Source organism: Labrus mixtus, chromosome 22 (genome assembly GCF_963584025.1).
Source record: "Labrus mixtus chromosome 22, fLabMix1.1, whole genome shotgun sequence".
In the NCBI taxonomy this organism is placed as follows: Eukaryota; Metazoa; Chordata; class Actinopteri; order Labriformes; family Labridae; genus Labrus; species Labrus mixtus.
Genome location: NC_083633.1, coordinates 8,107,439 through 8,122,825, shown reverse-complemented (window position 1 = coordinate 8,122,825; position 15,387 = coordinate 8,107,439). Strand labels below are relative to the sequence as shown.

The window sequence follows — 15,387 nt, the reverse complement described above, 5'->3', positions numbered from 1 at the left end:
CCCCGAGCACTCACTCTCAAACACTCAGTCTCAGTCTCAGTTAAGCTTAAGTGCAGAGTTTGCTGATGGAGCGTCGCCCGGGGGACTCATTATGTCCATCAACACACCAGCCAATCACACGCCAGAACACTCCTCCATGTAGTATGACTCTGTCGAGGAAAATGTTCTTCAAGCGAGGAGATAAGCCGTCTTTATGCGAAAAGCGAAGCACACTTGGCTCCATTAGTCGCACACGTTTGACCATAACGTTGTCTTGTTATTGTCGTTTATATACTTATGAACAGCGTCCCTCGGCCTCCTCCGATAAACCGGATGAAGCCAGAATATCCCCGTGACGGGCGCCAATTTGCAGCCAGAGTCTGCACAGTAGGGATCGGCTGGAAGAGTCGCAGAATAGACATTCACTTACGAAAGCGACACATTTAACTCCCTGATGAAAGGTCAAAGGTCGCTCAGGTGGGTTCAGTCCACAGCTGAACAGACTCTTGTGCGTCGGTTTGAAGCAGACGCTCACGGTTATGGAAAGCTCAATGACTCGTGTTTTTGCGTTGGTTACATTTCCTCTCGCCCGTTCCTCCTCTACTCTGATTATCCGCTGCACAAAGCAACGCAGGAGCCTCATTCGTCGACAGAGCTGTCAATCATGGTGTCGATTTATAGAATCAAATAACAAATTAAAAAGAAACTTCTCAGAATTTTTTTTTGACTTGGACATTAAAAGGTGCAGCAACTATCATGATGACACAAGAGTTTTTTTAAAAAACTGTATGCAACGTGCACTTTGATTGTAAATCGTGTGTCATCGCGGAGGGGGCGGGGTTTATGTCCTATACTGCAGCCAATCAGCAGGGGGCTTCACGCTAAGGGGGCCTTTTGCTCCGTCCATCTTAATATACAGTCAAATCAGATGTGAGGAGACATGACAAGAACACAAAAAGGAGCTTTTTCATCACACACACACACACACACACACACACACACACACACACACACACACACACACACACACACACACACACACACACACACACACACACACACACACACACACACACACACACACACACACACACACACACACACACACACACACACACTCTCTTTGTAATATAAATTCAGTAGATGGCCTTGGTAAGAACTCAGTGTGTGTGTGTGTGTGTGTGTGTGTGTGTGTGTGTGTGTCTCCGCCTGTGTCAGCACTCCTGTGATGTTCCGTTTTTCCTGCTCTCCCTCTGACGATGCGTTCACTGACCGCTCCGAGCTTTGATGTGTGAACGCTCTGTGAACAGATTATCACCATCAATGACTGTCTACACTTTCTCTCACGCTTCTGAACCGTCCGCTGCTTCGATCAGGGGTTTGTTTGTTTTTTCTCCCCCCACCTGTGTTGACTAAAAGCAAACTGCACAAACTCTCCTTCAAACCTCCCCGTTAGAGACGCGCTCTCTCTGCTGCTGCAGACGTGCCCTCAGGGAGCACGCTGACCCGCTGTGTGTCCGCTCCGCCAGTCACAACCCTGACACGGTGACCTTCTAATTAAACTCTTGTTACAACATATTCAAAGTCATTACAGCAGAACGGTTGGTGTTTACAATGAAGCGGGAATGAGGATTCAGCATGTTCAGGGTGGGCGTTTCTTTTCTATGAAGGGCGACAGTAAATACATCTCAATGAATCACAGAAAATGAAACATTATTTATGTGTTCCGGGATAAAAAGATGGCACCATCACCTCATCCTAGAGAAACACAATAGACTGAGTTTGGACATTTCTGTAAACGTTCTCTTTTCAATCTGATTTTTAAATGTGTAAACAAAGTCGCTCCAGAAACGATCTGTCAGCTGGTAAACAAACCGAGCAGTGAAATCAGAACGAGGGCGACGCAGCACTGAGGCGGACTCTGCTGCTTTCTTCTGCCACTTCTGCAGACAGACATGTCTTCTCTCCTGAGGGACAGCCTCCTGCTGTGAGGTGCATGTGTGAACAACCAACTCAGGAGGATTTCAGGGCCAGTCCTCCTGAGATTCTCTAGATTCTTTTTTCAGTAATGCACGTGTGAAAACGGCTTCTCCTTTTCTCCGCTCCTCAGGGACTAAATTTAGCTCAGATTTGTTTCTCTGAAAACTGAAAGATCTGCATGCACGATAACTTCAATCCCTCATTTGGGATCCAACAAAGACGATTTAGATTTTTGAGATAAAACAGCTTCTATGTTGCTTAAACACGTCTCTAACCATTAGGTGTAAAACGCTATACTGCAGTTTTTACATGAGAAAGACAATATTGGCTCACTTCTTTGCCTCATCATGAACTCTGTGGGCTCCTTTTTCCCCCCTCATGCAATTCAGTGAAATGTAATATCATTTCTCATAACACCGTCCCGCCCTGTTCTGGGGGCTCGCCTGGCTCCTCCTCAGCAGCAGCAGCAGCAGACCCGCCCTCCTCCTGCAAACAGCCCGCCTGTTTTCCCATCCTCAACTTTTAGACTATCCCACCCACTTCGGTGCGGAGTTAAAAGTACACAGCTGCGCAACGAATTCCGCATGAAGCCTTCCTGTTTGCGTATTTTTAGCTCCTTAAATCCTTAAACCTGCAGCTGCATTGAAGCACAGCTGTGAGCAGCAGGATTTGGATGATCCGAGTCCAGTTCCGTTTGCAGCTGGACAGCGGAGCTCCAAGTTACCATCAAACAAATATTTAGACAATAAAAAAAACCTCTTGTATCATCATCAGCACCCCTGGTTGTTTTCTTACTGATGAACATGCTAGTTTAAGATGATTTAGTGACATATTTCGCTTGTTTTGTTCCAAAGTTAACTGCTGCTGCAACAGCGTCTCTCCATGCGGGAACAGCTGCATGACGTCAGCTTTAATTGGGTGTTCACACAGCTCTCATTGTGGGGTGAATTATATCAGTGAATGTGCGTGGAAAGTTGCACAAAGTGTTTGTGTTTTTTATTTGGAGGAGAAAAGCAGCCGAGTCTGCAGAGCAGGAGGAACTTACTTGAAGGTGAGGATGCACAGCGGTCTGTAGGACTTGTGGCTCGTGTTGTCCGCCATCCTCTTCCCCCAGAAGTCGTTGCTGAAGATGTTTCCGAGGCTGGAGCCCGGTCGGACGTCCGGGTTGTTGATGATCGCCCACACGTCGTCGTGCACCAGCTCCCCTTGGAGACAGTTGCCGTAGCAGAGGGCGCACAGGGCGGCCAGCACGGCGTAGCGACCCGCAGCCCATGCCGCCTCCGTCCGGGCGACGAGCCGCGGCGGCCGGCGGGCTTTCCTGTCCCGGTCCGGCGCTGTCATGTCGGGCCTGGCTTCTCCCGCGGCTCCGCTGGGCTGACGGTGAAGCTCGGAGCACCGGAGGAGGAGACGTCCATTCCGCCTGGCAGGTAGCGGCTGTGTGTGTGCGGTGGACTGCGGGGACGGTGAGCATGTATTGTGCTGCGTTCAAGTGCAGTCGGTGAAAGCAACTTCTTACATGCCAACTTCTTCTCAGCTTTTTATTTTGTTTACAAATACAAAACCGGGACTTTACTGTGCTGTGGCCTATTTTATGAAATCTAATGTAGTAAAATGAGTCTGCCTTATTGAATTATTAAATTACTCAACATCAGGGAAACGTTTTGGCATTTGTGACCCTGAAATAGATAAGATGATATTAAGAGTTTTTATGCACCATTTCTATCTCACCCAGGATACTGTAGTTGTTTTTGAATTATATGTACTGTAAACAAATATTTACTCTCATCCTATATTGGACATTAAGCTACGGAAGCCCTAAGCGGACATACATCCAAGAGGATGTAGCCTACATCTCAGTTGTTTTGTCCAGTTGTGACTTATTTATCTCGTTGTCTTGAGATAAAAAAAAAACGCTGGTTTTTCCCTTGATAACAAGTAACTTGAGCCATTTTTTTTACACAGGATCTCAAGAAATAAACTTGTTATCGCAGGAAAAGAGAACGTTGTTATCCCAAGTTAACGAGATAAACAAGTCAAAAGTCGTTGTCATGAGAATTGTTTTTTATTGATGCAAGTCCGCACTTCCGGCCTCAGTAGACAACAAATAAGCTAGTGCATTAATTACTGTGTCTGGACCTTTTAGTGCTTAAAATATTGGCAAAGATTTTGGATGAGTGATCCTCCACCATGAGTGACGTGACCCATCTGTTCCTGCAGGGGCCGCTGGAGTCCCATCGATGGCGGTCTCCATGCTGGAAATGCTGTCTCAGTCTAACTTTCAGTCAACCTAACGACAGGCTGAGAGCTGGAGCTGAGGCGGGTTTTAAACCTCCTGACAAACCGTTACACCGCGCCCACCTGTCAATCATGTCAGCTACACGCCTTAATGTGAATAACTCTTATCCTTCATCAAATCAAAACTGATGAGTCATCAAAACATTCACCCCCCCCCCCCTACAGTGTGTGTCGATCGAGACATGAGCTAATCAGACCTGTTTGTTTTTTTGAACCAGGCTGTAAACATGTTAATCTCTGCTGTAAAAACAGACTTTTTAGAATAGGTGTGTATGTGACTTCCTGTGCTTCTGCAGCTCAGCCTCTAGTGGACACTGGAGGGACTGCAGGATTTTACACTTCAGCATCGGCTTCATTTTTCAACACCGGAGGTTGCTCCTTGTCCTCCTCTTTAGTCATTGGTCAATACTGTTTACATTTCAGCATCACATGGACAGATGTTCAGATGTAGGCTAGATGTTCACTTTTTCATCTATTTTATGTTTTCATAATCTGTAATGTAAATATGCACAATGGCATTTATGATTTGTTATCTTTAAATGTTTCCTTCTACTCATTGGGTTCAACATCTGGATCTTGTTCAGGACGAACAAAAAAATAATAATAAGATCATCTGATTTTGATCTTGTGATCTTCCTCAGCAGATAAAAGAGTCTCTCTCCCTCTTTGTCTCTCTCTCTCTCTCTGTGTGTGTGTGTGTGTATGGCTGTCAGCTGTTAAAACAGGAAGTTCATTGATTTATAACATAGGCTAGGCTATTAGCATCAAAACAACTTTAAAACTAAACTAAATCCAATAAGAGTCAGTCAAAGAGTCCCACATCCTGCTGCAGAGTGGACATTAACCCAGAAAGAGAATGAAACGCTCTGTTTTTAGTCTCTAATAAGCCAAAAGACTTGGTATGTGGTATATTTGTGACTAGCAAAGAATCATTGATCCAAATATTGCAAAACAAGCCGCTTGAAGTTTATGTATTAATATTATTTTTGTGATTGTAGCAGCCAAAAATAAAGTTTATTTAGTTATAATATTGTGCAGAGTGCACGTTTAACACGAATATCAGACGAACGAGTTTATGTGGAGTACCTGAACGCCACATCAGCATGGGAAGAACCCTCCTGCGGACGCATGCGCAGTAGGTCTCTGCCTCTCCGGGCCGATGGAAAAACTCAGCTGCTGGAAATCGATGCAGGTCGGCAGATGCTGCGCGAGCGCATGATTACGGTGACACGGGTTTGACCTTTTCCCTGCAAACACCGAGACATGGGGGACTAACGAGTCCGAGGACAGGAAGAGGAGGAGGAGGAGGAGGAAGAGGAGGAGGTGTTACAGAGAGGAGACGCTTCAGGAGCTCCTGCAGGAGAGGAGCGAACAAGCAAGGTCACATCAGCATAAAATCAATCACAGAGAGCTGCGTGCCGAATTTAAAATCTTTGAGATTTAAGAGCTCTCTGAATTTGTTTTAAGACTTTCGTTATGATGAAAATGCAAAGCCATCGCTCTGAAAAATCCAGACTATCAAGTTTATCAAATGTCAATATTGAAGAACTCTCCTGTCACTTCTTGAAGTCCATCCTCAGAACATCCTTGGAGCCCAAATTTCTAAATCCAGCTTCTCTGACTCTGAGTTCAAGCAGTTTTACAAAAATGGAAAATAAATATTAATAGGAAATGTTGTGAACGCCTCCTCAAGTTGTAGGGAAGTTGTTGAAGTGGCTTTTTGTTCACCCGCTTTCTGAGATGAAGTCCAATGAATTGGATAACTCATCAACTGGACAAAATGACTCGCAGCCCGTTGTAACACGTCTCAAAAAAAAAAAAAAAAAAGTGTAGGATTTTGGGGTAGCACCTATAGCTAATGAGATTTCAAAGGGGGGCCGATGCTGTCCCTGGCCACTCCTCTAGACGCACCCCTGCTTCTCTTGCGGCAGCATGTCGAAGTCAAAGTCACAAATTCTTTGGAACATCGAACAACCGTCTGGTTAACGGATACAAAGCAGACAGCCCGTCTTTGTAGTCTCCGGTTTTCCACCGCACGACTTAACGCTCAGAAATGCACCAATAAAAGCCGGCTACACACCAGACCACGGCTACTCAACCAGCAATGTGGATCATTTGGGACTAGTTGTGGCTCTTTTAGGTCCTACTTAGAACAAAAAAAAAATCCAAAGTAAAGTAGCCTGCTGGCTGAATCGTCAAGTGTGTGCGTTTGGAGGATAATATTATTCAAAGCGTTTGATACTGTCCTCATGTCTGTGGTATCCCATGTTTTTAAAATCTGTTTAGATTGGGGCGCTGATGGTCTAGCTGTTAGGTCACGCCCCATGTACAGAGGCTAGAGTCCTTCAAGCGGGCGGCAAGGGTTCAAGTCCGACATGTGGCTCCTTCCCGACATTTAATTCCCCGCTCTCTCTCCTGATTTTCCTCCTCCATCCACTGTCCGATTCACTGTCCCAATGTTTTACATTGTAATTATTGTTTTTATGTTGCCTTCGATGTATTGTCCATGCAGCGATTTCCCAGCATCCTAGACAAATTTCTCCCTAGGGAGACGAATAAAGAAACCTTGACCTTGATCACATGAAGGCAAAAAGCCCCCCAAAAAAAGAAAGTAGTCACCTTAGAAGAACGTTAATGCAGTGAAGCTGCGTACCGGATCACAACAGGCTCAACACTAGCGGTGTCACAAATCCTGCAGGTGCTTTGAGGATTAAAAGGAAAGAGATAAACGATGTACATGGAGTCCTGGATACATCTGAGTTCCTGTTTAAGCTGCTCGGCGAGACATGAAGCCAAAGGAAAAGTCAGACTAAATCACGAAGAGATGACTCAGATGTCTTTCAAATGATGAGTCCTGTCAGAGCACTAGTATGACCTTTGAACTCTCCTCATAATACCCGCAGCGCTAATGCAATAAAGCGAGGAAAACGACAAAATCTCCATGAATGAATGATGTAAAAAAAACATCCTGTTGAAACACGTTTGTAAGATAAATAAGGAGATTCAGTAGAATTATTAAACATGGTTTGATATCCCTGCAACATAAGTCCAGTATGTGTTTTTCCGCCCCCGTACCTCCTGACCCCTGTCACCTCCACAGACCGCCACTGCTGTGGATCGGCATGGTGCATCTTCAAGTTCTGAGGAAGTGCATCAACAAAACCCCCCAAAACACCAGTGGGATACACCAGCCAGGCCGCATCCAGTCAAAAAGCAAGAATATCTGCACTCAGGGGAATTTCAGGTGAACACACAGAATCTCTCCCCCTCTGGTAAATTCATGAGAAAACAGCCTTCTGAGGTCAGAGCCTGCACATGCTTCATTCTGCAGAGTGAAGATCAAACATCGCTGTCAAATAACAGGAAGAAAATAAAAACAGCTTTTTATATTTTGGCCTCAGGAACTGTTGCAGAATACAAAAGAGGGAGAGAAAGGAGAGGAACCAGGGTGCAGAGCAGAAACGGATAAGACCAAGATTGTAACACACAGTACACTTCTCTTATTAATAGCTGCTAAATGCTAAATGCTAGGTGGTTGCATTTGTGAATAAAGAGCCGAGCCGGGACAATGAAGTCTAAAGTCTAACTAAGTCTTCAAACTCACTGGCTCTAATTGGCTGTAATTGGGAAAAGGTCAGCTGAAAAGCGGAGGTACATTTGAGGCAATCAGTTGTGGAGTTATTTGTTTGCATTAAATATTTCTCTGGATATAAATCATGTGGACGTGTTTGTCATGGATCATTATGATCAAAAGAGTTCCAGTAAATCTTCAAATGGTGAGTTAAAAGAGTACAAATGGTTGTTTGATTGTTGGTGGTCTGACAGATGAGTAGATTGTGGCTGCTGTGGTGGTTAAATCCTCACACACTGGGCCATCAAGGTGACTGATGTGTTATAAAGTCATCTTAATGCAGACTTAATAAGTGAGAAGAAGGATGGAAGAAAAAAAAAACAGTCAACAATGGACTAAATTTGACCACTATGGTTTGACTATGTAAGTCCTTAGTCGGGTACAGGCCTCGTTTTTAAGGGTCAAAAAGCAAAAGAAGAAGAGGTATGAGGGAGAGAGGCCTGGAAAAGGGCGTACGAGAGGGAGAGGAAGGGAGAGAGAGAGCCTGAGGGCAGACAGAGGAGAGTCGGCCGACATTATGCAGAACATCTGGTGCGTCCCCGCTCAGTCTGACTGGCTCTTTGGGATTCGAGCAGCGTGGTGTCCAGCTGGTCTCCGACACTGAGCTCATTTCAGTCTGCGGCTCGACGGCGCTCTGCTACAGCTGCTCGCGCCCAAAGCAAAAAACAAACTGACCTTCTCTGTTACAGCGCTGGAACATGAAAGCGAGGTCAGCCAGTGTTTACACTACTCAACATTACCTGAACCTCCAAATATGTGAGTGTGTTATTCAGAAACAGAAATCTACGGGGCTGAAAAATCACCTGAATGCAGAAATGAAATCTGCAGTTCCTCGAATGGCCACATGAGGCAGGACAAGTGAATGAACAAAAGAAGTGGAAAAGTGAGGTAGATGTTAAGCGGTTTCAACCTGCATTCTACCTAATGTCCAGTTGGGGGCGACTACTGTTTACAAAAAGAGGTTTATAACTACGTCCCATTTTCTGGGCTGCATACGTGGAAGCACACACATTGACTAAAGTAAAAAACGATCAGCTGGCGTAACGGAGAAGAGACGGCCCTAACATGCATGGTTAAATTCCACCTGGTGGAAGTTCTAGGTAGGCTCCCTCAAATGCAGACGACAAATGTGTTCTTTCCCCCGGCCAACAAAATCCCTCCGTTGCATCCTTCACATCCCAACATATTCTAAGATGCATTGCCCGTCGATTCATACAAGACGTGGATTCTCAAGCGACCGACTAATACACTTTTAAACATTTGTTTCTACTCAACCTAAAAGCTACTTGCCAACCTTAAAAGAAGGGGGGACTTGACATTTAAAGATATCATATTTAGCAGAGTTAGTGGGAAACAGAAGTCCACAAACCTAAAGGTTACCTCCCTATATCTTCATCTCATGAGGACAGTCCACGCTTAATGCCTTCAAGTGAGGAAGATACACGGGAAGTTATATATTTATATTTTTTATTTTACATTTATTTAACCAGGAGAACCTCATTGAGATTAAGAATCTCATTTGCAAGAGTTTCCTGGCCAAGAGGGGCAGCAGCACAACAAACACAGTTTAACATGTCCTGAGTCACAGAGCACAAAGTCATCAGTCAAAGCATCTACAACGTGAAGCATCTTCCTCCAACACCTTCAATCTACTTTTGATAAGTAGACTTATGTGACTGGGTTGCAGAGTGAAGGCTGTGTCTTCCATCACAAGTACGCGGGAAGCAGGTTAAGTAAAGCCTTATAAATAAGGACATGCCAGTGAGTTTGTCTACGCTGAGACAATGCAGGCCAGCCGACTCGATCATACAGAGTACAATGATGAGTCAGAGCCCTGAGATTTGTTATGAATCTCAACGCATGATGCTCAGTATCCAGAGGTTTTAGGCACTGAGAAGATGCATGCATATAGAAAACACCATAATCAATCAGGGGCATGAAAGAAGCAGCAACAAGTTGTTTTATTGCAGCAACATAAAAACCCAGCCGCACCTTAATCCTCGTTACAAGCTGCTGATAGCAGCGATAGACTGCAGCCCTGAGGAGCTTTTTAGCCTCATTAAAGTCGTAGCTTTGTTTCTACAGAATATTTAAGGGAAGGTTAATGAACTCCTTTCCTTCTCATCCAAACCTCTGGACTGCTCCGAACGTCTTTCAGTTTTTCACAGTTTAGGCGGCGTTGTGTTGGGGTGATTAATAAGAGCAGCTTGTGAACTGTTGATGAATGGCTCGGTTGCAGCGTTGACAGAAACGATGTCGCTCTTGTTGAAGGTTGCGTCTAACACGAGGCTCTGGTTGGTATTTCCAGGCTTGGGTCTGTTTATCACACGTGATGAATATCGTCTGCTTTTGATCATTTGTTTACCCGGAAAGACTGATGGCCGCGTGCAGGAAAACCCCCCGCTCTGTTGACATGTTACTTATTATAGGAGCAGTGTGTGTGTGCATGTGTGTGTGTGTGTGTGTGTGTGTGTGTGTGTGTGTGTCAGGCTGAGAGTGACTGGTCGTGGTGGTGAGGTCAGTAAGTACATGAGAGGCACTGAAGCGATACAGGCTGACAGACCGCCTGCTTTCCAACACTGCTGTTGTTACAAGTCACCGCTGTGCTTTGCTTCAACACACACATGCATACACACTGAACTCACTAATTGTTAAACGCTGTTCGATATGTTTGGCTGGTCATGGGGGTAAACTTGATTACCTGAGTAATGTTTAAACAGAACCAGGAAGTCATTTGGTGCAGTAGGTGTCTGTGTGCTTCTTTAAAGGTCCTGACACGCCAAGCAGACGACAAAGAACTAGTAGCAACGAAGGCCGACTGTGTCGTCGCCTCACGTCTTGGGCACTAGAACACACCGCAAAGACTACAGCCGATAGCCAACCACCGCGTACATTCTACTTATGCGTGAGCGGAAATAACTCTCCATGCCAGCAGGGGGCGGTAGTCCGCTGTTATGATACGAGGAGACCATTTTCACACCGTTGTCGGTCACCACTCGTATTATAGGTAGTCTACTAATGGAGAATAATGTCTGATAAAAAGTTGAAAATGGTGCTGGCGTTGTCAGTCCTTGGTATTTTAGTGGAAAAAGAAAAGAAGAGGCGGAGGCGACCAATAAGGAGAAACCGCACTAATGGGTGAAAGCATGGATACTACAGCGGCGTGCTCAAGGGGCTTTCCTGAACCTGAGTCGAGAGCTGGAGAGAAATGAAACCTCCTAACAGCCAATCAGAGAGATCAACATGTTGTATCGGCCAAAAAAACAGCGACGGGGGTCGACGGAGCCGGACGCAGCAAAAAAACGAAGGCGACTACCGCTCAACGACGTTCCAACTAGGACCGACGGCCGACGATCTCCTTGGTGAGTCAGGGCCTTAACACAGTCTCATCAACTCACCAAGGTTTTTCAACATCAAAATCTGTTTCTTCACATTAGGATGACTCTTAAAAACTTACATTTTCAGCATGTGAACTCTGCCATATGTGTTTGAACATGCGGCAGAGGCTGTCCGTTATCCAATGACTGCTGATCCGTGGTCGTACAGGAATTTAATCAGTGAAGTCTGACTACGGATGTTAAATTACAGAAGTGTAAGATAAGAGAACAAAGACGAGAGAGGGGAAGGCGTTTTCTCCAGAGTCAGTCGGACAAAAAGCTCTGATAAAAGAGAAGAAGAGAGAGACGTGATGAAAGCACAGGCCTTCACCCTGTAACGCTCCTCTCACCTCCTTTCATCTCCTCGCACTCTCTCTCTCTCTCTCTCTGGCGTTTTGCTCCACATCAGCGTCATCATTAAGGTGAAAGCTGCTCCACCTCAGTTTGACTCGGCTCCCTCCCAGGGTCGGTCGGCTGGCCATGCGTTTCCCTTCAGCTGGCAGGCAGTGAGGAAGAAACCTGCATGTGCTGTTCTCCATCGTCTGTAATCATCACATCAGATATTCAGCGCTGCTAAGAATCCGCAGAGACCCAGAAGAGAGGGAGGGAGGGAAATAAAACACCTGCTCTCTGTGTCTGCATCCCTCCTCTCTGCTCTCGCGGCGTCCTGCTGAGCTTCAAGAGGAGCCGCCAGCAGGAACCTTTCACCATCAGCTGTTTGAAATACCAACGTCCCGCCGGAGCTGATTTCTGCATTTGTTCAAGGTGTTTTTTTTTTTCTTTCTTTCTGCTTTCAAGGTCCGTGTGCAGTTTGTAAAGGAGCTGAACGCTGCAGGAATCTGGACAAAATCTCTCTAATGCTGCTTCTTTTCAGAAAGTCGGATAATACCTCATCATACCACGTTCATTTTGGACACGAGTCCAAAACGAGACGCTTTCACACATGCACAACTTCTGGAAAGTTTCACAGTATAAAGTGGAAAAAAAGTTACTGGCAAGCAGAAAGGGAGCATGAAGAAGCTTCATGGTGTGCGCAAAGATCAAACACGTCTCACAGCAGTGAGTTGCTGTGAACTTGGGTATAACCTGCTGTGTTCACACATCGACACATCCCAACTTTTTGTGGAAACTTTACCACTTGACAGGCAGGAGAAAGTCTGAAAGAAGAGGATATATATTCACACATGAACTTACCAGGAACATCAGCATACAGGGGCTCTGTGAAAACATTTTTGTGTTAACCAACCAATCAGTAAAACAGAAGGTAGGCGGTTTTCAAGCATCCCCACACGGCCGTTTTGGACGCCCCTCGGTTTGTCAGATTTGAGAGCAGTTATCAGGTCAAACCAACAGGTGTTGCAGCGATGGAAGCGGGCAAGAGAAGTGGTTCAGATAGAAGTGATTGTACCCGACCTAAAAAGCCTCTGCATGTTTCTAATAAGCTCCACGAGCAGAAACGTGCTCAAACTAGGATCAATGTTGGAGATGTTTTTGAAAAATGGAGAGAGGTTAGAACACAGAAAGGTTTACAGACCGATGCAGAGCTGGATAAACACTGAAGCTTCAGTGTCCACCACATGGCGACCTGCGTGAGCATCGACTCTAGAGAGGAGGGGGCGGGGGGAGACAGCTCTTTGCAATGTTTAAAATTGTAATTTTATTTTTTTTAAACATTTTAAATACTAGGTGTCAGAGCTACAGAGTTAAACTTGGTGGAACCAAGTCGGTTTGAAATAATTCTATACTTTATTTAATTTATTTTGTGGATACAAAAAAAAAAAGAGGATGCTGTTGCACATTTGCAGATCATATATTTTGGATCTTAAAGAACCGGTGGTGTAGTGGTTAGTTTGCGCGCCCCATGTACAGAGGCTGTAGTCCTCGAAGCAGGCAGCCCGGGTTTAAATCCGACTTGTGGTTCCTTTCCTGCATTTCATTCCCCACTCTCCCTCTCTCTGCTCGATTTCTGACTCTGTCCACTGACCTGTCTCTCCATTAAAGGCACAAAAATATTTATTTAGTTGATCTTGGTTTGACTCTATGCTCTCCATGTGCTCGTCCAAAAATAATCAAAATACTTTGATTGGTTTGGTTTTTTATGTGTCTGAACAAACGGCCTTTAGTGATACCATCAGCTGTGAAATTAAACTTTGAGTAAAGCCCCTCAGTTTTATTCCACTCTGTTTGTAAGTGGAGATATAAATGTTTGCTGTGGTTGTTATTCTTGCAGAAAGCAATCGGGCTGGCGTCCTCCGCTGTAGTTTTTCATTTCATTACTGCAGCCTGACGCCTCTAAACGGTGATAGCTCTCGTTATGACACGTCCTGCCTTCCCGCGCAGAGGAGGCCCGTTAAATATTATCCATAGTGCTATAGGTTGAATAGGCCATTAGAGGGAAAGGTGATTAGAGTGCCACTCAGCTATGAAGAGCACGGGGAAGACTGTGTTTGACGAGCACCTCGAGGATACTGAGAGAGAGAGAGAGGGGGGGGGACGCGCCGTCAAATCAGCTGGACGAGGAAGACTGACACTTAATACACAATCACACCGAGAGATTAACAAGACTCATATCATAAATCGCTGCACGGAGAGGCCGCCGAGGAGAATTTTGTGAAATAATAAGAGCAGACGTTATGAGGTGAGGGTGGACGATAAAGCGAGGGCCAAACAGCCACCCGAGGGTCCGCCTCTGCAACGAGACGACGGAGACGAGTTCTGCTTTAAGAGTGAGACGGATTTATGAGTCTGTAAATCTGATTTATGAAACACAGCGTCAACATGAGCTCTGCTTTGATCACTGATTACATCCAGCAGCAAAGGAGCTGATTTACAGAACGCGCTGCAGAAATGAAACTCGTACCAGAGGGTCGTACGGGCATCAGTATCACCGAGCTGAAGAGGACATGACACAGTGATGTTTATCTGCTCTGGAGGCTTCATCATAAAAGGTCTCTGGTCTTTGAGCAGCTCAGTCAAACAGTCCCTTAAATCACATCACAGTAGAGGATATTTATCTTCACGTGCAGAAAAAGAAAAATGTTCATGTCGTGCTTCTTCAGAAAGAGGAGATCTGCTGTCTACAATGTATACGATCACAGCCAGCAGTTTATTTACGTGCTCACGTGTGTGTGTGGTTGTCTGTAAGTTTCCTTTGGAATCTCTCACCTGTCTGACCTGTGGCTGTTTTCCCCCATGTCGATCCCAAGAGGCCAAGAGGCAACCTCCGGTCTTGAAAAATGAAGCCAATGCGGAAGTGCAAAGATCCTGCAGTTCCTAGAGGCTGGCTGCAGGAACACAGGAAGTCACATACACACCACAGCCTAAAAAAAAAGCCGGTTTTTACAGACGAGATTAACATGTTTACAGCCTGGTTAAAAAAACAAACAGGTCTGATTAGTTATTGTCATCACTGGCACACACTGTAGTGTACGGGGGGTGTTTTGTTTTTTAAACAGCTCTGTTTTGATTTCATGAACGATACATGTTATCCAAAGTTAGGCGCGTAGCTGACCTGATTGACAGGCGGGCGCGGTGTAACGGTTTGTCAGGAGGCTGAAAACCCGCCGCAGCTCCAGCTCTCAGCCCTGTCGTTAGGTTGACTGAAAGTTAGGCTGACTGAAAGTTGGGCTGAGACCAATTCCAGCATGGAGGCGGCTGCCGACGAGCCTCCGGAGCCCCCTGCAGGAGCAGACGGCTGACGTCACTCAGCCTTCAAACATCCATATTTACAGTCTGTGGTCGTTCCCCACTCTCTCAGCATTTCTCTTAAGATTGAGCATTGAACTGAAAATGTTGTCGAGCTGTTATGCAGACGAGACTCCTGTAGTTAGAACATCTTTGAAGGTGTAACTAGGAATTCATTAAACGAATGAGTTCCATTAAAAAGCTTAATTAAAGCATTTCATGGCGTCCAATAGTGCCACCATTAGCTCTGTGTGATCAGGAAACACTCACACACACTCGCAGAACGTAGAATTCATGTATCCGGGGTGAATCAAAGCGCTCGCTCATGGCTCACAGCAGGGATTTATTTGTCTGTGTCATGCTTTGAGGACGTTAGAGAACTCCTGAAGCGCCGTCAGAACACGTCAGACTTACGGTGTGAGAGGAGCGCGTTGGTACGGC

At 45.5% G+C, this 15,387-nt stretch overlaps 1 protein-coding gene across 2 annotated transcripts in view; it reads right to left on the bottom strand.

Moving 5' to 3' along the window:
* Positions 1-3,445, bottom strand: part of tmtc1 (transmembrane O-mannosyltransferase targeting cadherins 1) — an 88,252-nt gene extending 84,807 nt beyond the window's left edge. The window contains exon 1 of one of the 2 annotated variants that reach the window (XM_061029217.1): positions 3,005-3,445. In XM_061029217.1, coding sequence (XP_060885200.1) covers positions 3,005-3,430 — 426 coding nt within the window. In that variant the 5' untranslated portion in view covers positions 3,431-3,445. The remainder of the gene's footprint in view (positions 1-3,004) is intronic. The other variant, XM_061029216.1, reaches the window with a different exon arrangement.
* Positions 3,446-15,387: the final 11,942 nt, after the last annotated feature.